At 40.1% G+C, this 25098-nt stretch overlaps 1 protein-coding gene across 2 annotated transcripts in view; it reads right to left on the bottom strand.

Moving 5' to 3' along the window:
- LOC127648755 (V-type proton ATPase subunit H) overlaps nucleotides 1-25098 on the bottom strand; it is a 75599-nt gene that overhangs the window by 36828 nt on the left and 13673 nt on the right. The window contains exons 7-9 of one of the 2 annotated variants that reach the window (XM_052133503.1): nucleotides 20210-20263; nucleotides 19207-19304; nucleotides 16085-16277 (exon numbers count right to left, since the gene is read on the bottom strand). In XM_052133503.1, the coding sequence (XP_051989463.1) occupies nucleotides 16085-16277; nucleotides 19207-19304; nucleotides 20210-20263 (345 nt within the window). The remainder of the gene's footprint in view (nucleotides 1-16084; nucleotides 16278-19206; nucleotides 19305-20209; nucleotides 20264-25098) is intronic. The other variant, XM_052133504.1, reaches the window with a different exon arrangement.

Here is a 25098-nt window from a genome sequence, read left to right as displayed (position 1 = left end):
TTGAGCGAAAAAAAACAAGGACTTGTTCACAAAAGTATGTTTTTAATGTAATCTCAAATATTTTTCATTTTTTTCATTTCATTTCATTTATTTCAGGCAATGGCACAGAAGTACAAGGCAACAAATATTGTTAAGTCATACAGGATAAAACAAACATGCAGTATTAAACTATGACGATCGAAATCTGCCTGAAAGGGAGTGGGAAGAAGACAACTTATTTAATCCCACCCCAGTTCCCCATGCATTTAATAATTAATACATTGAGCTTCATTTTACTTTGCTCACGTATCGTTTACAAATGTTGTATCATGGTGGCGTTACCACAAGTAACAAGTATTTATTATAACAACCGTACCAACAATTAAGAAGAAGAAACAATACCAACAATGGTAATGGACAATATACCGACGATATTAATGGACAATATACCAACGATGGTTAGGAAATATTGAGCACATGTTAACACTATAAGACAGAGTACAACAGCAATGTAAATTAAAGATCCTCATCTCTGTATCTTAACCAGACCCGATGTTTATATATCAGTTTAAATTGATGAATAGTTTTACATTGCTTTTGTTGCAAGTCCAGTTTGTTCCAGAGTTTCACTCCGCATACAGACACACAATAATGTTTACGAGTGGTTTGGGCTCTTTGTAATGAAAAATATCCAAAACCTCTCAAGTTATGAGCTCGCACTGGAATTTGAAAAAAACATTGTAAGTTAGGCGGTAATAAGTTGTTAAATGCTTTATATAGGATCATTGATATATTGTATTTTACAAGATCATCAAATTTTAACAACTTTGACTGTGTAAATAGATTATGAGTATGCTCTAGAAAACCAACCTTATGAATGATCCTCACAGCTCTTTTCTGTAATATGATCAGAGGATTTATTGTGTTCCGGTAATTATTTCCCCACACTTCAACACAAAACATAAGGTATGGTAGTACCAGGGTGCAGTATAAAGTACGGAGTGCATTCTCATCAAGGTATAGTTTTGCTTTGTTTATAATTGAGAGGCTTTTGGAGATTTTTGATTTTATGTGTCTGACATGGGGTTTCCATGACAATTTACTGTCAATTTTTACTCCCAAAAATGTATTCTCACTCACAATTTCAATTTGGGTACCATCAATACTTATTCTCTGTTTAGACATTTTGTTGCGATTACCGAACATCATTATCTTAGTTTTATTTATATTCAAGGATAATTTATTTGTATCCATCCACTTTTTTATTATATTTAGTTCCCTGTTTACCATATTTACAAGCTCATTATAATCAGCACTACTGTAGAATATATTCGTGTCATCTGCAAATAGTATAAGTTTCAGTATTTTGGATATATTAAAAATATCATTTATATACACATTAAACAGTTTTGGCCCTAATACTGACCCCTGGGGACACCACAAACAATGCCAAGAGTATCTGATAAATACTGACCAATTTTTACAAACTGTAACCTCCCTGTTAAATAACTTTTTAACCAATCTCCAGCCAGCCCCTAACTCCATATCTTTCCATCTTATTTAATAGGATTGAGTGATTAATAGTATCGAAGGCTTTTTTAGATCAATAAAGATACCAACTGCATACTTTTTTTGCTCCAGTGCATTAGTAACTTCTTCAATAGCTTCAATTATTGCCATTGAGGTAGTTCTTTTAGACCTAAAACCATACTGACCATCATTAATTACATGATGTTTCTCGAGAAACTTTTCAAGTCGAGAATTGAAGAGTTTCTCTAATATTTTTGAAAATTGAGGCAAAAGAGAGATTGGTCTGTAATTAGTAAAAGCGTATTTATTATCCTTTTGAAGAGTGGAATTACTTTAGCGATTTTCATTTTACTTGAAAGCAGCCAGTCTGAAATGACAAGTTACAAATATAAGTTAAAGGTTTTACAATATTCAATATAACTTTTTAATCAATATCATGCTGATATCATGACAGTCAGTGGAGAACTTATTTTTACATTCCCACACAATGTTTGTTACTTCCTGCTCATTTGTAGCTGAGAGGAAGAATGACTAAGAATTCCGCTCAATAGTTGATTTTGCAGCTCCATTTTCTGGAATATCAGCAGCCAATGTAGGACCAACATTTACAAAAAAATTGTTGAACTTATTTACTACATTACTCATATTATAATCTTCACCATTCTCATCAATAAAGTAATCAGGATATATCAACTTTGAGGATTCTTGTTTGATTAGGCTATTCAAAACATCCCAAGTTCCTTTTATGTTATTTTTATATTCATATAGTTTTTTTGATAGTATAACCATTTGCTTGTTCTTATAATATCAGTTAATTTATTTTTATACTTCTTATATCTTTGTTCCACTTCGTTTGTTTTTACTTTAATAAACAATTTATAGAGATTGTTTTTCTTTTTACAGGCATTAATTATTCCTTTCGTAATCCATGGGCTTTTTTTATGTTTATCCTTTATAAAATATTCTTTCACAGGGCAATGTTTATTATGCAGGGAAGTAAAAATATCTAAAAAATTACAATAAGCACTGTCCACATTTGGTTCTCTGTAAACTGAAGTCCAATCCTGGAGCGCTAAACTATTGTTTATTTAACGAATGGTTTGACAGACACCAATGGTTCTTGAGGCAAAGTTTTTCAGAAAGAGAAGATCTATCATGTGACATCAATTACTTGTGTTTTTTAAAAACACTGCATTATATAAAACCGTTACGTAAAAAAAAAAAGTCATTAAAAAAAAAAAATCATTATAGTGCCTCCCAGTGGCTAATTTTTTAAAAACTTTGCACACACCTCTTAGGCCAAGAGTAAAATTGGTCCACAGAGTTTCATTCCGATTGACCTTCGTTAACCTTGTCTAATAGCTACTCAAATCTGAATGGCCGATAGCAGCCATGTTTCTCAACATGCGCAAATATCCTCAAAAACAATGACGACAGCTAAGACACACACACTGCATGCACAGTTTGAAGTCAATCGGACCAACGATTCCATAGTTATAGCCAATTTCCTGTTTTTCCTGTTATAACGCCACCAAGTGGCAAAACCGCACAGATTTTTTTATGCATCCTCAGATTGAGCCCATACACAAGTATGGCAAGTTTGGTGAAAATATCTCAATTTGTTCAAGAGTTATAGCCATTTGTGTAAAGGTGGCAACGCCCACTTCTTTTATTTTGGAGTGCCATAGCTACAGTGAATTGAAAGTTAAAACTTTTTTGATAACTATTGATATTTATACTCCATAGAATCTTTTGGCATTGGTTTTGTCCCTTCGGGCTTGAAAAAAAAAAAAAAAACGGACAGGAAATTGATAAGTGAATCAAATTTCTTTCCCATTTCTGCTGGGTTGATAGAGCCTCAGAGTTTGGCTGCAAGTTTTATGATAGACTCGAGGTAGCATACAAATTCCTTTCTTTTCAAGCACCTCAGAAGACTCTAAAACAAGTTAAGCATTGATTACTCTGATGAAACGGAACCGGATCTCATTTCGATGGTCCTAAATTACGGTTTCTAAAATGCTTCAATTTGCAGCTTGCAGAGAAGAAACTAAGTAATTATTAGACATCTCATTGCTTCTCAGCAGCTTTAAATCAGAGGAACAATGATATTATAATACTGTAAAGCCCCTGACAAAATTGAACAATTAGAGTCACTGAAAGCTCTGCCGTCCTGTATTATGTCAGGATGTCATGCTGTTGTATGTATGAAGGGCAGCACAGATTTTTAACAGAGGGGGTGATGGTGGTGGGGGTTGTAGTGTACAAAGGAAGAGTTCATATCAAGCAACAGTGGCAGACTCCTAATAGGGCGAGTGCTGCAGCTTTGAATTACATGAGTAATGCATTTTAAAGAGGCGATGAACAGCGCTGGCATTTTAATTTGCAGCCTGTTCAATGCAGACTGCTGTAAGGCAATTTGACAGGATATTGGCAGGCTTCCTGTAAACAAATTCTATGCAGTCTGGAAATATTTATCTAAGACAAAGGTTTTATGCCTATAATCATTTTGAGATTGGAAAAGTCAAACATTAACAAGAACAACAAAAAATGCTGATGTACTGTATGTAATATGCATTACAAAGAGTCGTCTCTTTTATCAAACCCTATTCCAGATGCACAGCATGTTTTACTTCTCATCTAACATGCCATTTCAAATGTTGAGAGGAAATCTCCATACATTTGTACAAAGAACATTTCTGGACATTATGCTGGTGTTGCAGCATACTTAATAAATCATTCTCACTGTGAACAGGTCAGAAATCTGACCAGCCCAATGTACAGCGACTGATAATATGATGATGGATTGTTGGCACAGTGCTGCCCTACACCTTCCTCTGTGACATTGTACATCTATGCATACTAAAACACTGCCTTCTCATTCAGTGGAAATAAGGCACTGATGGATGACTAATCAGTGTTGCTTGCTTTCCTAAAAGTTTCCTAAAAAGAGACATTCAACTGGAGAATAACTAGATAATCCACTACGCTGGATGGATGGTGGGAGTTTTGATGGATGGATAGAACAATATAATGATCGAATGATAGATAGACAGTTAGATCGATAAATTGACCGATTGATTGAAATAAAGTCAAGGAAAATACTGTAGCTATAGGTTTTGGGAATGACTATATATATATATATATATATTTTCCCTTCAGTTTGTGGTCTTAAACAGTCATTTAATTTAATTGAATCTGTTCCCTAATAGAACTGACTCAGACCAAATGATGTACCAAATCATTATATATACATAATGGCATCTCCTATGATTAGAACAGAGCTATGCAGTTGACTACATAACATCAGTAAAAAAAAGATGTCTTTATAAAGACATCTTGTTTACTTAAAACAAAAGTTATAATGTAAAAGGCCCATAATCAGGTTCAAAAATCAGTTGATCAACATCCATAGCGGTTCGAAACTAGACTAGACTACAAACCAGTATCCTAATTCCTGGATAATATCCTTAATCTTCAGTGTTTTAAGCATTGCTCTGGGCCTCCATGTATAACTACGGTGAAGAATGCACAATTGTGGAACATAAATAATGGCAAATGTGCAGAGGCTGATCTATTGATAGCTGCAAAATGGAAGCCATGTAACAGGAACAGAGAGAGAATACCTGGTCAGGACAACTTAATAAGCTCTACAGCAGGTGAGATGAATGAAGCGCTGCACTTTAATTCAATACTGTCAGGGACGTGGACAATGAATGTATTACCTAACTCTAATGCCAACAACAGAGCCCAGCTTTCAGGGCTAATTTGAACATTAAATACAGCCTTCACCCAGACCACCATGAGCAGGAAAATGAAATACAGAATGAGAATAACAAGGAGCATGTTTTCTGTGCCTCTGACATGTATTAAACAAAAATGTGCCTGCACTGTTAAAGTAATAAGCCCAACGAAAGATAAAATGCCTTAGGACTACATTTAGTCTTGCACTATATCCCAATTCAAATGATCATCATGTGCAAGTAGGACAATATGGAGTTTTTTTCGTTTCTAGTCTGAAACGGCAAAGCACTGAAAGGGTGATGACGCAACGGAGTGTGGAAAAGATTTAAATGAGCGCTTTTGTCAGTCTTCGAGCTTAATAAGGTAATAATGGGGCTCTTGGTGCATTCATCATGAAAGCTCTGGGAAAATTAAAACCTTTCAGAAAGAAAGGATAAGTACAAGTGATCCGCTAATGGACTTTGAAGAGGACACATTTTCCAAGGAGAGATGCCCTCATCTGAAATAAGTGAGAAAATAGACCACACCCATGAATATGAAAAGGATTGGGAAAATGCACTTTTTATCCATCTAAAAAAAATGAATTGAATAGCCTGGCATCAGACTTGATATCTCATTAACTATATTTCAGTAGATGTTTATATGTCACCTTTAGTATTTTCATTTAGCAGATGCTTTTCAGACAACATACTAAAAGTACTCTAATTGCAGCAACAGACTCTCTGGAAATGACTGGGGTTAAGTGTCTAACAAAAAGACTCAATGTTAACAGTGCAGGGTTGTTATGACAGTAACTCTTTCAATCTCACTGGCTATGTCAACAGAGACAATGCTGGGATTTCAGCCTTAGGGAGGAATATTTCTTGCTTTTAGTGTGACAGGTTAAAATCTTGGTAGACTGGAAATTAAAAATAGCATCTCTGTGTCAGTAGATGTAATATATCAGTAATCGTGGCATATTTGGTTAAGTGATTTTGTTGACAGATTTGCAGAGGGACTGAGATGAAAGACGAGGAGGGGGGGGGATAAATTTGACTATGGTTACCCACAATCATTTTGTCAGCAGCAAAGATCCTTAAGCCTATTCATGATAGCGGCTGGCAGGTCAGGCTCATCAGGTGTGCTTGCTGCACTTTTAACCTGCAGTTTTATTTTAACCTTCTTACACAGGTCCGTCTTTTCAAAGTAACTTATATTTCTATGACAAGCTACCTGCATTTACAACCTTACATTACAATCAGGGCATTAACCATTATGGAAAAAATGCCCTGATTAATACATTCATCTACCCATGCTGATACCAAACAAAAAAATCTTACCAAGCTAAATATCAAAGAAGCCGCTATTTCATCATTACACTGTGTTTGCTCCTCTCTGGAGATGTCCATCAGTGTCTCAATCCAAACTCAAACATCATGGACAGAGTAATGCGGACTAACGCAAGTCAGCATGGGCAGACAATGGCATTCACTAGTCAAGTTCAACAGGTAGGCTTAGTAGAGTTTTGAGACATCACTAGTATGGATCGGATAAACCACATCCCTGCCTAAATCTGCTGTCCGAACGCTGAGGAGAAATAATCAAATGTTCTATCGATACCCTGCCAAGTGGATGTTTCAGGCCCTCTGGAGCAGGTTGCGGGAGGCAGGGGGTGTCGGAGCGGCTGGTGGTCGTGAAGGGGAGCGAGATCAGAGAACGGATGGCGGCTGTGGCGGAGAGGGAGAGCCGGGAGTGGATGGCGACTGCTGCTGTGGACAAGGGAGGACAATGGAGGTTGGCAGCTACAGTGAACTGGAAGGGCCATGGATGTCTACTGTGGAACTCAAGTGTGCATGCCGGTGCCTGAGGATTTGGATATCTGCCCTGGAAGTGCTGTTTTAACTATGACACCAGGTGCACAGAGGATTTTCATGCCTACAGCTTTGCCCTGGCTAAGTAAATCTCTACCATCAACTGTGTTAAACCCAGAGAAGAGTGAATACTCTATAATAAACACAGACCATGAAACTATTAACTGTTGATCACAACTAGAACACTGAGCTCACACCTGTAATCAAAAAATCTATTCAGCAAACATACCAAGGGACAGTGGAGACACTCCTGACTATGTGGTTGTACCCATAAACCCGGTCTTCAAAAAACATTGCAGACTGAAGTTTTTTAAAACTGTAAATCATTCTAGAGTTATTTGGGATCCCCAAGCATAACCCATGGGATTCTTATGGGGACATTTGAATATTTGAAGTATAATTTCAGCATCTCTTATGTGACTCCAATTTAGATTTTTTGTATTTTTTCAAAATCATGGTTACATAAAAACTCACCAACTGCAGCATTAGATGTACCTGGATATAACTTATTTAGATGTGATAGATCTGAGGGAAGAGGTGGTGGAGTAATGGTCTATATAAAATATAATATTCAATGCAGCCAGATTAAATTGTCTACTGTTGACTTGAAGTGTTTTGGACTACGCATAACACTCTCATCTCAAATGCCACTTGTTCTTGTTGTGCTATATTGCCTGCTTTTTTATAACAATAGCTTTTATGATTAATTTAAAAGCTACATAAATGGGATTTTACAAAAGAAATGATACTTTTGGGTGACCTCAACATAGATTTGGAAGATGACAAATAGGAACTCTTTGAAAAATTACAGATAATGTCGATCTAACACAACTAATTAAAGGACCTACAAGAATAAAAGCATTTTTATTCACAGATTGATGATTGATTAAAACACAGATTGATTTTAAAACATTTTTAGCAATATGCCAGAAAGAGTAGAGAAAACATACAACCTTATCATTGGATTATCTGACATAATTTGATCATATTAACCAGAAAGCTCTCAAATAAAGATTTAAGATAATTAATAAACACTCGGAGTTCTTTAATATTCCTAAAAGTAAACTTGGGAATTTTCAAACAGGAATAAACCAAACAAATTGGAATGAATTAATATTTGCGATGGATGTAGAGGAAGACAAAATTCAGAGTATAGCCCAATTTTTTATAAAGAGGTTCCCAGGAAATAAATGTCAAAGGAACTCTCTACCCTGGTTGAACACATATTTACTGAAACTGATGAAGGGGGGGAGGGATCATGTGCTAAAAAAAAATCTAAAATCTAAATTGCACATCAGAATTTATAATGCTACACAATAAGGTTACTAAAGAATTGAGAAAGGCCTAAGCAAAACATTTTATTAGTATTATTTGTGAGGCTAGAGTTAACTAAACAAATTTGGGAGCATATTAAGAAGCGAATGTGTGTCAATTATAATGGATCATCAAAACAGTTACAGATAAAACTGAATGTTAGCACATTGCAAGATCCAGTAGAAATTGCTGAAGCTTTTAACAGATACTTTATTTTTATGGCTATAAATTACAAAGCACTAGCAGATGCCTCCAAACCCCTGTTCAGTCAAAGTAACATCTCTGAGCATGATGTAATAAGGATAAAAAACTGACTTGATACCTCCAAAGCCATACATTTCTATGGTATGGACTCTATGATGCTTAAGTCTTTGAAAGAATCCTTGGCTACACCACTCACAAATATCATTAACCTCTCAATCTCTCAAGGTTTTTTTTTCCACATACATGGAAAACTGCTATTGCATCACCAATCTATAAGGATGGGGATCGTCTCGGTTACCTACGTAACCTCGGTTCTCTCTAGATGAGGGAACGACTATTGCGTAAGCTAGCTTACGCTACGGGAAAGATTCATCTTTTCTGAGATATTGAAGCCAAAAAATTATCCTTAATTTTGTATCATTTGTCAACGCAGTGCAGCAACTGCAGACCTTGAGCGGGCTAGCTAGCGAGCTCATTGGTTGCTCTGCGGCAAATGCTGCAGCCTATAGACGAACTTGCGTGAACTCGCGCCCAATGAGAGGCGCCCGCACGCTCACTGTCCCAAAAGCCCGCCAGAATGGGTGTGGCTAGGGTGCATATAAGCGCAGTTCGCAGGCTGGAACCCTGGTTTTCATTGAATGAAGCGAAAATCGCTCGTGGCGCGAGCACGGCCAGCTACGCAATACTCGTTCCCTCATCTAGAGAGAACCGAGGTTACTTAGGTAACCGAGACGTTCTCTTACGAGAGGTTCTCTCGGATTGCGTAAGCTAGCTTACGCTACGGGAACCCATTGTCAACGCCGTGCGTGCCAAGCATCCACTGCATGAGCCCCAGGGGGGTGGGGGGACCCGGGGGAGCCCTTGTGAGTGGGGAAATAATATTTGGCCGGCAAGAGTGCGGGTCAGTGTGTGTGTGATACATAAGCACATAGTGGGAAGGGAAAAACAGAGCGGCGGTGCCAGTCTGTGTGGAATGTGTCCCATTAGTGCAGCTCACCAGGGGAGCTGTAGCGTATTAAACCGCTAGTAGTTTTGCCTGCAGAGCGGGCACTTCCAGATTGTAAAATCTGACAAATGTGGAGGGGGAAGCCCAGCCCGCTGCCACACATACGTCCTGAATGGAAATCCCGCTGGACCATGCCCACGAGGAGGCCATGCCTCTGGTGGAGTGAGCCCTAATGCCTAACGGGCATGGCAGGTCTTTCGACACGTACGCGGCAGCAATAGCGTCCACTATCCATCTAGACAGTGTCTGTTTCGAGGTGGCGAGACCCTTGGTGCGCCCTCCGAACGAAACAAAAAGCTGCTCAGCGCGTCTGAAAGAGGCGGAGCGCGCAGTATACAATCTCAGTGCTCTGACTGGGCAAAGGAGATTTGTCGCGTTCCCTATCGGATGCTGGCAGAGCCGATAGGGAAATAATCTGTGCTCTGAAAGGAGTACCGATCACCTTGGGGACATAGCCGTGTCTAGGCTTTAAAATGACCTTGGAGTCACTTGGTCCAAACTCCATACACGCAGCGCTGACAGACAGCGCGTGAAGGTCTCCCACACGTTTAACTGATGACAGGGCAGTCAGAAAACGGTTTTGAGTGAAAGGTATTTCAAATCCACGGATTCAAGCGGTTCGAAAGGGGGCTTTCATAGCTTCGAGAACTACAGAAAGATCCCAGATAGGAACCGATGGGGGCGCGGGGGTTCATCCTTCAAGCTCCCCTGAGGAAGCCGGATGACCAGCTCGTTTTTCCCGTGACTGGCCGTGCAGGGGTTCGGCGAACGCCGCGACGGCCGCCACGTACACTTTGAGCGTGGATGGGGATCTGCCCTTATCCAACAGCTCTTGTAAAAACACGAGCAGTGACGACACCCCACATGTCTGTGGGTCCAGGTCTCTGTCGGTGCACCATTTTGAAAACACAGACCATTTGGACGCATAGAGTCTTCTCGTGGAAGGGGCTCTAGCGTGTATGATAGTGTTCATTACTCCTTCTGGCAAAGCGACGGGTAGTCGTTGATCACCCACGCGTGCAGCGCCCAGCGCTCTGGGTGGGGATTCCAGATCGTGCCGCGAGCTTGAGAGAGGAGATCTGCTCTCACTGGGATGGGCCACGGGGCTGTCAGTGACAGCTGCGTAAGCTCCGGGAACCATGTCTGATTCTCCCAGCACGGGGCTATGAGGAGCACCGAGTGACGCGTTTCCCTGATCCTCTGCATTACCTGTGGCAATAGCGAGACGGGAGGGAAGGCATAAAGCGGGCGGTTGGGCCAGTCCTGGGCCAGCGCGTCCTCGCTTTTCGAGAAAAATACTGGGCAGTGAGAGTTCTCTTCTGGCCGAAGAGGTCCATCTCTGCTCTGCCGAATATTTGCCATAATTTCTGGACTGTTTGAGCGTGCAGGGACCATTCCCCTGGGGGAAAATTGTCTCTGGACAGTCTGTCTGGGCCGTCGTTCAGGTGGCCTGGCACGTGCGTCGCCCTCAGCGAGCGCAGGTGGCCCTGTGACCAACTTAGTATGCGTTTTGTCAGATGGAAGAGGTTCCTGGATCTGACACCGCCCTGACGGTTTAGATAGGATACCACAGATCTGTTGTCCGAACGGACCAGGACATGGTGACCCTGAATGACCAGGAGGAAGCGCACAAGCGTGTACTCGACCGCTATCATTTCCAGACAATTTATGTGAAGGAGCTTTTCCTGAACTGACCATAGGCCGAAAACCGGCGAGCCCTCGCAGACTGTGCCCCAACCCGTGTTGGACGCGTCTGTTGAGATGACTTTTCGGCGAGATACAGCTCCCATCGTCACTCCCCGCTGATACCATTCGGCCACCGTCCAAGGCTGCAGAGCTGATATACAGGTATGAGTCACTCTGATCGGCTGGCGGCCTGTGGCCCACGCTCAGCGAGACGTGCGGGTGTTTAGCCAATGCTGAAGCGGGCGCATGCACAGTAAACCCAGCTGAAGTACTGCTGCGGCTGAGGCCATGTAACCTAACACTCTGAAATTTTTTCAGAGGCGTGAGGCTGTTCATCTGAAAAGACGCGGCTAGTCGCTGAAAAGTGCGCTAGCGCGCACCGTGTAGATAAGCGAGCCGTCATTGCCACAGAGTCTAGTTCTATTCCAAGGAAGGAAATTGCCTGACTGGGCTGTAGTGAGCTCTTGGTCCAATTGACTGCAAGATCCAGACTGTTCAGATGACTGAGGAGAACTGTCCTGTGAGACAGAAGCTCCGTATGTGACTGTGCCAAAATCAGCCAGTCGTCCAAATAGTTCAGAATTCGCAAGCCCTGACTCCGCAGTGGTGCGAGCGCCGCATCCATGCACTTCGTGAAAGTACGGGGTGCTAAGGACAGGCCGAACGGAAGGACGGTGTATTGATAAACCTGACCGTCGGCGAATCTCAAGAATGGCCTGTGACGGGATTTATCTGAATCTGAAAATAGGCATCTTTCAGATCGAGAGAAATAAACCAGTCCCCTGGCGCACATGCGCGAGGAGTTTCCTGATTGTAAGCATTTTGAACGGTCTTTTGCAAGCACCTTGTTCAAAACCCTGAGATCTAATATTGGTCTGAGGCCGCCGTCTTTCTTGGGGACAAGAAAATAACGGCTGTAAAACACAGACTCAGCTCAGTGAAGGCGGCACTCTCTCTATGGCCCTTTTGCACAGAAGGTTTGCTATTTCTGAACGAAGCATGCAGGCTGCTTCCGTGTTCACAGTAGTTTCGAGCCGCCCTGAAGAGGGAGGGCGGCGATCGAACTGTAGCAAATAGCCCTGTTTTATTGTGCTTAACACCCATTTGCATATCCCTGGGATAGCTTCCCACGCTTTGAAGCGTAACGCTAGAGGGTGAATGGCCGAGTCAGCCCTGATTGCCGTACACAGCGGGCTGAACAGAATGTGTGAGCGCGCTTATTGTGCTTATGCATGACTGCTCGCAGACAGCAGGGACATGCTGTTCTGTGAGTGACTTCCCGATTGAGATGAATGGGGAAAGAGTCACATCTGTTAAGTGATGCGCGAGCATAGTCACAGGCACGGGACTTACACATAGAGGTGTTTGCTGGCCGTGTGACAGAGCGGGCAGAGAGGGGACGCGCGCACGGGCTCGTGGGCGCGTTTATTGACTCTAACACTCGAGCTCGGCGTGGAGTTCCGGCAGGAAGGGAGCAGTCGCTTCTAAACCCGGTTCCGGCAGCCTTTGGGAGCGGCGCTTCTTCTGGCGCGGCGAAACAGAAGGCGTCGCGGCGGCTTCGGTCCTGAGCGCTTCGAGTCGAGCCCGCAGGGTCGACATCGGAAGCTCCTCGCAGAGGTCGCATCCGCCGTCAGCGAAGGCGAGCTCTGCATGCCCCAGTCCCAGGCAGAGAGCGCAGATGATGTGGCGGTCTCCGGCGCTGAGAGGGGTGCGGCATGAACCGCAGGTGCGAGGCAGCTTTAAAAAGACGCTCGTGCTCTTTTGTGAAGTTCACTGAGGAACTAGTTTGCTTTAAAAGGATACGTCGCCGGATGGCGTAGCTCGCAGGATGGCTGAAGGTGGCGGCGCCGGCTTCTTCGAGCGCTGTCCAAGCTTGCTTGATGCCCCTCGAACGGCGACGCGGCTTCTTGCAGTTTCAGAGATGCGAAGAGCTTCGCTGAAGAGATGAAAATCAGGGTTCAACCTACGAACTGCGCTTATATGCACCCTAGCCACGCCCATTCTGGCGGGCTTTGGGACAGTGAGCGCTGGCGCTCTCATTGGGCGCGAGTTCACGCAAGTTCGTCTATAGGCTGCAGCAGTTGCCGCAGAGCAACCAATGAGCTCGCTAGCTAGCCCGCTGAAGGTCTGCAGTTGCTGCACTGCGTTGACAAATGATACAAAATTAAGAATAATTTTTTGGCTTCAATATCTCAGAAAAGATGAATCTTTCCCGTAGCGTAAGCTAGCTTACGCAATACGAGAGAACCTCTCGTAAGAGAACCCCAGTTTATCAGTAACTATCGGCCTATTAGCATTCTGCCTGTTGTATACAAGGTGGTGGAGAAGTTGGTATCAGAGCGGATAGTTTCTTTTTTAAATAACAGTTCTTTTACTTTGCATCCAAATTCATTTGGATTTAGAGCTCACCACTCCACACCACTGCTACACGATTTTTGTGTGGAAAAGATTATATCAATTATGATATGGGTGGTACTGTAGAGGCTGTTTTTCTTGACCTCAGAAAGGCATTTGATGTGGTAAACCATAGAATACTAATTAATAAATCTTTAATTATCTTCCTTTAATTTTCAGCCGATTCACTTAAATAGAATCATATTTAAATGTAAGAACACAATATGTGAAGGTTCATAGTCATAAAGCCACTGTTCTAAAGGATCTATTCTCGAACCATTTTTATTTCGTTTTTATATTAATGATCTGCCTTCTGTTTGTCCTGATGTAGAGATCCAGTTAGATGCAGATGATACAGTAATTTATGCACACGGTTGCACAAAGGAGCAAGTTGCTTCTAAACTTATTAGTGAAATGAGCCATGTTACAACATAGCTAAATCGATCATGTCTTATGCACTACTCCAGAGCCAGATATAATGATATCTGAGCAAAAGTTGCAAGTTGTGACTGAGTTTAAGTATCTGGGTGTCTGGACAAATCTTTCATGTAAAACAATATGCCAACAAGTTAAATTAAATGTAAGTATCAGATTTTTATCAGAAAATCACTGAGCTATGAATCCGCTATGATATATATGAACACCATGATCATTCCACATATTGCCTGATAAGCTGTGCACAGGCCAACAAATCGACAATGAAGCCACTTGAAATTTTATATAAAGGTACCCTCAATGTTCTGGATCAGAAACCTAACAGCTTTCACAGCTATCAAATTTAAAATAAACATACATTTCTGAGCTGAGAAAATGTAGTAAAATATGCAAACCTTTTTCTTGTTTTTTAGACATTTATCTTGCAAAGATCAAGCACTCAGTTTACTAGAGATACCACAAGAGGAGACTGCATCCTTCCTATTCGAAGGAGTACTTTCAGTCAGTCAGCATTCTCTTTAACAGCATCTAAAGAATGGAATTTAAAAACAATACTTACCACTCTTTCACTGAACAGCTGAAGCTGTGGCTTGTTAACAATCAAATATGTGAACATCAGAATGCTAGCTGCCTACTGACCTTTTCTGCTACCTTTCTGTTTGTTCTATCTGCTCGTCATTAATCTTTGTCATTTTTTGTTGTTGTTGTTTTTTATGGCTGTGCTGCATTGTTTGTTTGGTGGGTGTGCATTGTACCGGATTAGGTATTAGTTAGTATGTATTATCTGTATGTAATATTTTTGATGAGTTATTTTATTTTAATTTTAGGTTGCCTTTTTAAGAACTGGCCAAGAACAACAGATGAAAATTAGCCTATACGGCAATTCTGGCTCATTTACAGCCATTTTTCTGTTGATTAATGAGCACAGTTCTTGTTAAATAAATTTAAAAAGAATATGAATCTACCAAATCTACCATCTAGATTGTGTGAGTAGTGGAGAGTGGAAGCGGTGAGGGGAGTGTAATTGTGTGAATTTGCCATGGAGAAAGAAGCATTCAATTTTGTGCTCTCTCTCCCCCTCCGTAATTATGGAATAAAGATTATAGATTATATCCTAAACAGAGAGTATGAGTTGGCAAAATATCTCTTTACTGTCAGAGATAGAAAACAGAGACAGACCCTAACCAAGTACAGGCTCAGTGACCACACATTGGCAATTGAAACAGGAAGACACAAAAAATCTTGGCAACCAAAAGAAAACAATATGTGGTCACTGTTGGACAGGTGAGGTCGAGACAGAAATGCACTTCCTCCTAAAATGTGAAACATTCAGAGAAATAAGGAATGTTTACCTAAACAAGTTTAACTCTGAAACTTCAGAATTTAAAGACCTAAATGACCTCTCAAAATTAAAAATACTCCTAGGAGAAGGAGACAGGCCACATCTTGCTGCCCAATATGTATCAGCATGCCACAACCTGAGGGACAGTGAAAGATCTAGACAAACACACACAATGTGATGTGGTCAAATAAATACTAATAATAATTTATATATTGCTGTTATTTATATATTACTAATAATTATATACTGTCCAAGTTATTGGACAAAATGTATTTTGCTTTTATTCTATTTTATTTATTCTATCTGATGCTTTGGCAACATTGTTTTTGAAACTTTCATGCCAATAAAGCCCATTGAATTGAATTACAGAGATGCACTTACAAAGAGCAATTTCTGCCCAATAATTATTTTTCCAGCATAACTACAGCAAAAATATTTTCATGACTTTTTAAGATTTTCATGACTTTTAAAGGCCTGGAAATCCCAGTTTTAAAATTCCCTGACATTTCCAGGTTTTCCATGAGCATGGGAACCCTAAGTCAGGATGTCAAAATATACCACTAATGAGCTGGGTTTGAAGCAGCCATGTTTCATGACACATACCCTGAATGCAGCCAGGATTATGCGAGTGACCTTCTCTTTGACAGACTCTTGGAAGATGTCAGAGAGCGCAGGTACCACGTTGTAGCGCCGCAGCTGTTCGCAGAGTTGAGGGCTGAAGGCCAGAAGCCACACGCAGAAGATCATCTGGTACTGCAGCTGGAAGCCACACTTATTGCTCAGCACTGCCGTGATGCTGAAATTTGTATTGGAAAAAAACAAAGTCAGTGTTACCAAACAGTAGGACCTAATGTTCTGCTAAGAGGATGCTCTTCGCTAAGTTATTCGTGATGGTTTGATGGGTGAGACGGGGGATAAAAATGAGAGCCCAAATTTTTGTGATGTATTATGAGACCATTACATTAAAGATAATTTTCTTTTTCATGCCTCTCAAGAAAAATGTCTTTTGAGAAGCCTCATTGTCTTTTTTACACTGTCTGTACATTACCAAACAAAAGAAACATTGTGATTAAAGGACTAAAAACATGCTAGGACAATGAGAGATACAGGTTCTCCAAGATTTATCCTTCAATACTACTAGGGACTGGGGGGAGGGGACATAAAAGGGGCTTTAGCAAAGTACATAGTCTACAGTGTAATACTGTAAATACACAATATGGCCAAAAGAATGTGTACAACACCTTTTAATCAATGGGTCCCTTAGGCCCCTTAATTCAAGTGAAAACTAATTTTGCTATTGCTTCGATATACAATGATGTTTTTGAGAATTGTGTGCTTCCAACTTTGTTTGGGCAGAGGCCTTTTTGCCCCTGTGCCCAAAACAAGTTCCATAAATAAATGATTTACTGGAGTATGGTGTGGAAGAACTTTACCGGCCCAGACCTGAACCACATTGAACACCTTTGGGATGAACTGAAATGCAGACTGCAAGCTGGACCTCATCGCCAAACACCAGTGTCTGAACAGGAGCAAAACCGCAACATATTCCATTGAAAAGCCTTACAGTGAAAAGGCTGTTTGGGTGGACTAACTACCAACTATCTATTAAAAGGCATTGTTCTATCTATAAAATTCTCTCATTATTTCCTCACCCACATGCCATCCCAGATGTGTATAACTTTCTTTATTCTGCTAAACAAAAACAACGATTTTTAGAATAAATATCTCAGCTCTGCTGGTCCTCACAATACAAGAAATGGTGACCAGAAAATTAGTTCATAAGAAGCCAGTGGTTAAATCCATCTCTTCAGAAGCGATATGGTGAGAAACAGATAAATAATTTAGTTATATTTAATAAATTTTATGTTACTTTTATGTCCTTTTTGGATCTGAGATATTCTTCAAAAAATCATTGTTCAGCAGGAGAAAGAAAGTCATACTCATCTCAGATGGCATGATGGTGAACAAATAATGAAATAATTATTTTTTGGGTGAACTTTAATGTCATTGGTTTTAAATTATGCACATATAGGCATCCTCATTTGGGTGTCCACATACTTTTGGCCATACAGTTTATCTAAAAGAAATAAAAAAACAATCAACAGATATTGTATATCATGTGTAATATTGAGTTTTGGTGAGTAAGTAACTAAAAGTAGTGATGCTAATTTACTAACATAACTAAATTTTTCAGTAATCAAAATAGTGTAGCTTTTCAAGTAACAACCTAGTTTTTCATGTTGTTCCACCAAGCGCTACATCTCTGTTTTTGAATGTCAAATTTTTAGGGGGCCTGGGTAGCTCAGCAAGTATTGATGCTGACTACCACCCCTGGAGTCGCGAGTTCGAATCCAGGGTGTGCGGAGTGACTACAGCCATGTCTCCTAAGCAACCAAATTGGCCTGGTTACTAGGGAGGATAGAGTCACATGGGGTAACCTCCTCGTGGTCGTGATTACGTGGTTCTCGCTCTCAATGGGGCATGTGATAAGTTGTGCATGGATCACGGAGTGTAGCATAAACCTCCACATGCTGGGAGTCTCTGCGGTGTCATGCACAATGAGTCACATGATAAGATGCAGAGATTGACTGTCTCAGAAGTGGAGGCAACTGAGATTTGTCCACCACCACCTGCATTGAGGTGAGTAAACGTTGCACCACGAGGACCTACTAAGTAGTGGGAACTGGGCATTCCAAATTTTGCATATACAACTTTACTGCCAGAAATAATCAAATGCACTTACCTAAAATGTCCTAATATTTAATGTGGGAATGTCTGAAGCATTCTAGTGAATCGGTTAATTCTAAACAGCCCTTTCTCTTGTAGCTTTAGAAAGTATGATTCATTCAAGTAAATGGTTTGTACCAAATCAGTCCTTTCACTCATATGTAGCATCTAGTAAATCAGTTTGTACGGATGGTTCAAGTACAGTACTGTGCAAATGTTTTAGGCACTTGTGACAAGTATTGCTTAGTGAGGATGTCTTCAAGTTTTTTTTATCTAGTATCATCCTACAAAGTCCAGTAAACATAAAAAAGCTACATCAATATTTGGTGACAGTTTTTCTTGGTTGTTGGAAGATAGGATGTTCAAAGCTTCTTGGAGAATTCGAATCAGTTCTTCTATCTATTTAGGCTGTCTCAATTGCTTCTGTCTCTTCATGTAATCCAATACTGACTCTATGTTCAGTGGGGGGCACCGTGGGGACCATGCCATCTGTTGTAGAGCTCCCTGTTCTTCTATTCTATTCTATTTACAAAAGGAATGTTCAGGAGCATAACATTTATATTTTCAAGATATATATAAGCATCTTAAGGCAAAAGTTTTTTATGAAACATCTTATGTGCCCAAGACTTTTGCACAGTACAGTAAATTAACAGATTCAAAAAACTATCCGTTTTCAAATATATTTTAATACCAAAATAATTTGTTCAATGCTGCTGTTCTTTACTGTTTTTGTTATATAAATTAGCTTCTATATTTCAAAATTATTTTTTTTAGATGGAAGCTAATCAGTGTAAATGTATCTGTTCAAATGTAATGCTGTCACTCTCTGAGCGATTGTTCATTCACAAACCCTTATTGTTTTTGACTGCAGCTTGTTTTGACTGTAGTTTAACTACCCTAAATAATGAATAGCTTGCAGCTTGGCAAACTACAGTTTCCGAAACCTACAATATTCATTAGTGGGATAGTGTGAAAATGTGACAGAAACTGAATATTACCAGTTCACTCCGTCGGCTTCCACCCATGCGAATCTGTATTCATTCACTCTAAGCATTAGCTGCAGGCAACCGGCAACACACTGAACGTACTGGGAGCTCTGTGCGGGTCCGGGGAAAAAAAATACACATACATGACACACACAATCACACAAAATTAGCATGCACACAAACATAGAGGACGACACAATCAGAACACAATGAACAGAACAGATCAGAGAAGCAAGGAAATGGATGGATGAAACAACAAGCCTGTCCTTTTCGGTAAGTAGCAAAGGAACAGGATGAAACTGGGCTGCTTAAGCAGCATGTACACTCTCATTAATTCTGCATTCACTAATGCACGTGCAGTCCGATTCTGACTTTGAGAACGCCTTTGGGTAACATGCTGGATCAAAGAGACAATCCCACAATGCAGCAGAGTGAAAGCAGAAGCCTTGAAACCTGGACAGGGTGAGTGAACCAGAGAGATATTAGAAAAGAGGTGGCTGAGAGGAGAGGGCAGACTTGCTCCTTTACTGAGGGAGATGATACTGTGTATTATTTGCATAAAAGCAGAGTGGTCAAGATAACAGAAGAGACACAGAGACAGGTCATGAGAAATAGCAAAGTGGAGACTTCTTAAGAGCCATGTGAGAATTTAATTAAAATTTGTGGGCCGCTTGCATTGCACCAGCAGATTTTGACTTGGGGACACAACGGAGATGAAAGAAATATAGATTCATGAAAGAGGAAGATTGCTACATAGCAAAACAAAGGACTTCTACTGGTCTTTTAAATCGATCTAGTCAAGTGGCGTGTCTTCAAAAAAGAAAGAAATCTTAATAAAAATGCATCTAGATGGGCCAAGAGAAATAAGGTATTAGACAAGTGCAGAAGTGCAAGTGAAAAGATTTACAGTGGATATGAATGGAAAAAAGCAGCGGAAAAATCTTAAAAAGAGGAGGCTCTTAAAAGGAGGCTCATTTACAGAGCTGCACATCCGCCTCCTTTGTGATATACTCACTTCACTGGGAGAGATGGTGCCTGTTCTGGGTTCTGCACCTGTACCATGTAGTTTCTAACGATAACAAAAAAAAGATAGAAAGAAAAAAAATCTGTGACTCTTGTTGGAGCAGACTTGAGCGGTCAATGGACAATGATGGCAGGAATATAAATGACTCCGTACAAGTGGAGTCAGTGAGACAGCTTGTTCATGACATTCAATCGTCTCGAGTTTTGTGGGAGCGTAGCCCTGAATTCATTTTGGTCACAGCTGCACAGCAAAATCAAATGCTTGAAATGTGACTTAAACGTAAACAATTGGCGGCATCTTAAAACAAAGCTGAAACATAATTAAATGACGGTCTATAGCAATTTGGCTTGTGTGGACAACTTTTCTAATTCATTTTAAGACCCAATGAAATCACTTGATGAGCAGTTTTCTTTCTTGTGTTAACATATTTCCCATTTTATTTTTTTTATCGATTTATACAACATAAAAATAAATTCATATAATTCTTTACTATGGCAGGCAAAGATGAGTTTAAACTGACTAAAATCCCAGATGCAGTTTTTTGTAACCAAAATCCTAATAATAACCAGAAAAATTAAGATTTGATGTATAACGTGAAACTTTTAAGTAGAAACAAGCCCAAAACACACCAGGGACACGTATTTTGAAATAACCAAAATGTGAAAAACTATCTGCAACTGTCGGCACAACTTTTTGTCAATAGTTCCAAAAAGCAACTATTGACACCGATTAATCGGTAAAACCAATATATCTGTCTATCTCTACAAGAGTCATCATTATTTTTAGTCTGTGTTCCAGAAAGACTATACATTTTAAAAGTCAATTTAGCAGATATACAGTTAATTTAGGAGACCACTAGCATACAGATGGCCTCCAAGCTAATAAACATGGACTAAAAGCCACAAAACTCAAACTTTGATTTCATGGGATCATTCAAATGTTTATTCATAGCCACCTCTGATTAGACATAATGAAACAAATTTTTGGAGTGCACTATGAATGGCTTAATAAACATGAAACGATCTGAGAGTGGTCATCCATTTTCAAAACATTAATTTTTGCAGAGAGCCCTCAGGCTAAAATATGATACTGCATGAATAAGGAAACATCCTACATGATTTGTAGGAGAACTAATAATGAACCAAGACAATTTTTGTCACATGATCTATAAACAGATACATCCACTGCAAGCCAGAGTCCACTGTATGAATAAAAAACCCCATTGAAAACACTTCATCAATATTTATCACTAAGAAGCAGCCTCCTTTATTTGCTATTCCACACTAACATAGTGTACTGAGAATTTTCAAAACTCAGTTTTGAAATGTAGATATTAAAAGGTGAGTTAAGAATTGTTTTAATTATGAAAAAATACTTGGCTAATAGTAAAAAAATAAAAGTAAGTGTTGATTTCCCAAAAAGTGTAAACACTGTGACTCTGGCTCTTTGGTGCTATCAAAACCTTGTTCTATTACACAAAAATGTCCTTGATTTCTTACACCCACGCACCCAGAAATTCATGTGGAACATTAAAAATAAACACTTTTGTTTGAGCAGCCTGTTCACCAACACTGGCTTAACCAATTGCATGAGTTTGTAGTGAGACTACCTTCTTGTCAGACTAATGACAATAGTTCATGAAAACTGGCATTATTTTTGCAATTTAAACTTCACTTTTAAGATGCTATTTCATCATCTTATCTAAAGTGAATCTAAAGTCACGTCAACACTAATGTGTTTAAGTATGAAACCTCTATATTCAGTTTCTTAATGTCATAGTTTTCCAAAGTATGCGGTTACGGAGAGTATTTTAGAAATTCTCGTTTTAGGTGGAGAAGAATGGCATTCTAGTATGGTTGAGAGGCGCAAACATAGCGTAATTAATGTATTTTCAAGTGAAAATGTAGTGTATATGTGGCCTAAATCATTTTATCTATCATTAAATTAATGGTAAATGGATCATTTATAAATGCTTTATAAGTCATTGTTAGTTATAACAAATATATTTTCTGCCACACAGCCAGAAATTATCCAGCTTTGTTCAATCTCATCTTTCACTTTGGCATCAAGTCAAGCCAACCGATGCAGTGCTCTCTCAGCTTCTCTCCTGCTGGCATCTTACACCAAATGAAAGAAATATTTTAGAATTATTGACACAAACATCAAATCTTCTATATAATCAAAACATTTGTCCTGTTATTGCTACTGCATGAAAATTTAGTTTCATTAATCTTAAATGTGGAATCTTTGAAATTATAGTTTTCAACCAGGACATGTTTGAAAGTTAGATAAAACTGTTTTATCCAAATTCAAAAGTGCACTGTTTTCAGCATGTGTTCAATAAAAACACTGAAAAATAAAGACAATACAGTGTATCATTGTTTGTGTGTTATTTGTTTAATCCAAGGGATCACATACTTGTTCCTGGAAATGTTTACATCCACAGGCTTAGCTTTTGCACTGATATACAATGCATATCAACACTGAAAGGATAAAGCCTTTCAGTGAGAAAAAGAGAAAAATATTATAACTCAAAACCACAATGCAAGATGTTTCACAAATTTTCTCAAGAAAATAACAACACCTACTTTATAGCAAACTGTGTTGAAGTGGTGCATCAGAGTCTTTGGTTGGTTTCATCACAAGGAAGGTCAACTCCTGGCTCCCCTGTGCTGGTGGTAAATGATTCAAGCAACTTCACTTATCACCACTGTGCCCTTTAGCAAATCCTTTAATCTGAATCTGTGGCCCGGCTGCTGTAGCAGAGCTACCTGGGCAGTGAGGCAAAAACCTCTTTCACTGATCAAGAGGGTCCAGGTACAATCGTGCTCTGGGCACTTCTCCACTCATTCCTGTTGTTGTGCGCTTTAGCTAAAGCACTCTACTGTTGTGGAGCCTTTCAGGTTATGTCGATATAGGACTCTTTTTACTGAAGATGTAGATCTTGTCTACACGTTTCCTCCAGCATCTTCATAAGGTCCTTTGCTGTTGTTCTGGGAATGATTTGCACTTTTCTCACCAAATTACTTTCATCTCTAGGATACAGAATGCATCTCCTTCCTGAGCGGAATGATGGCTGTGTGGTCCATGGTGTTTATAATTGCATACTATTGTTTATACAGATGAACGTGGTACCTTCAGGCATTTGGAAATTGGTCCCAAAGATGACCAGACTTGTGGAGGTCCAAAAAAGAAAATGTGGCAGATTTATTTTGATTTTCCCATGATGTCAAGCAAAGAGGCACAAAGAGTTTGAAGCTATTCCTTACAATACATCCACAGGTACACCTCCAATTCAGTCACCTCCTATCAGAAGCTAATTCGCTTTCCCACTGTCACATCCTAAGCTTCATCATGCCTCCTCTGGGCTTTCCTGGGGCCAACAGCCAATGGCCTTTGGCCTGCCTGCCGAATATCCTTGGGCCAAACAAGGCCAACCGGGGATTACGGCAGGTTCAATGTCAAAGGTGGAGTTGAAAAAAGAAATGCGGGCACAGTACAAATCTGTTAAAATGCCCAATGGAATAAAGCGGTGTCCAAAGAAAATATTTTCATGGTTCGCTGATCTTTCACAGATGGTGTGCTGGGACATTGTCCCACTGTTATTGGAGACACCACTCAGGACACTATGGCAGATAAAGTGGGTGAATTGTCAATGCCAACTTATTTTGCAGTTTACTTTCAATATAAACTCGATATTTTAGATAACAGTATAACATGATACCTCAGCTTGAGCTTCACTCTTGTTTGTTAACTGGGCGTGGTGTGGTACAATGGCACCGCAGCGGCATATTAAGGGCGGGATTTTGCAAGTAGGTATAGCTGCAAGCTGGAGATCTCCAAATGGAGGAGGGATCTCCAAAAGAGGTTGGAGTTACTCCAAAACAGGGCAGGGTTACCCCATAAGGGGATTGCACACCTTTTTGGAGCTATGCCTGCAGCTATACCCTTCTCGGTTTTTGGGTAATGCTGCAGAGCTATTGGCCCAATGGTGGGAACGCAGATCGATTTTGGTCTTGTGGCTTGTGGTCTGAGGCTACTGGCCCCAGCTGGCCAGTTGATAGCACTGGCTCGCACTGGGCTGACAGTGGAAAAGTGCCATTTAACAGAGAAACGGAGATGGGCCTATCTCGTATAACATACTTTAAGTGATAAAATAGTTTGCCACAAATATGCAAGGAAAAAACAACTAAATGTTTACATTGCCGAAATACAACATATGCAGTACTCTGCAAAAGTTGTAGGCACTTGTAAAAAAAATTGCATAGTTAGAATTTAAAAATTTCAAAAATATGTCACAAATGTCATTATGTCATAAATAGTTTTCAATTATCAGTTAACATCATACAAAGTTCAGAAAACATAAAAAAAAAGCTAAATCATTATTTGGCGTGACTACATTTGCATTAAAAACAGCACCATTTCTCCAAGGTACACTTTGACACAGTTTCTCTTTGTTGTTGGCAAATAGGATGTTCCAAGTTTCTTGGAGTGGGGGCCATGCCCTCTGTTGAAGGGCTCCCTGTTCTTCTATTCTATTCTATTTACAAAATGTTCTTAATACAAATGTTTTTGTGAAACATCTGAAAAGACTTTTGAACAGTACTGTATGTTTGATAGCAATAAAGCTAAATATAATTCTATGGCACTTAATACTTGTGGCCAGTGAGGACACTCATTTTAATCCATCCATCCATCCATCCATCCATCCATCGTCAACCGCTTATCCTGTGTACAGGGTCGCAGGGGGCTGGAGCCTATCCCAGCTAACATTGGGCGAAAGGCGGGGGACACCCTGGACAGGTTGCCAGTCCATCGCAGGGCCACAAATAGACAGACATACACTCACACTCACCTCCACATCCACATCCACACCTAGG

The sequence above is a fragment of the Xyrauchen texanus genome, chromosome 9 (assembly GCF_025860055.1).
Source record: "Xyrauchen texanus isolate HMW12.3.18 chromosome 9, RBS_HiC_50CHRs, whole genome shotgun sequence".
Classification (NCBI taxonomy): Eukaryota; Metazoa; Chordata; class Actinopteri; order Cypriniformes; family Catostomidae; genus Xyrauchen; species Xyrauchen texanus.
Note: the sequence above shows the minus strand (reverse complement) of the source record. Positions and strands in the feature narration are given on the sequence as shown.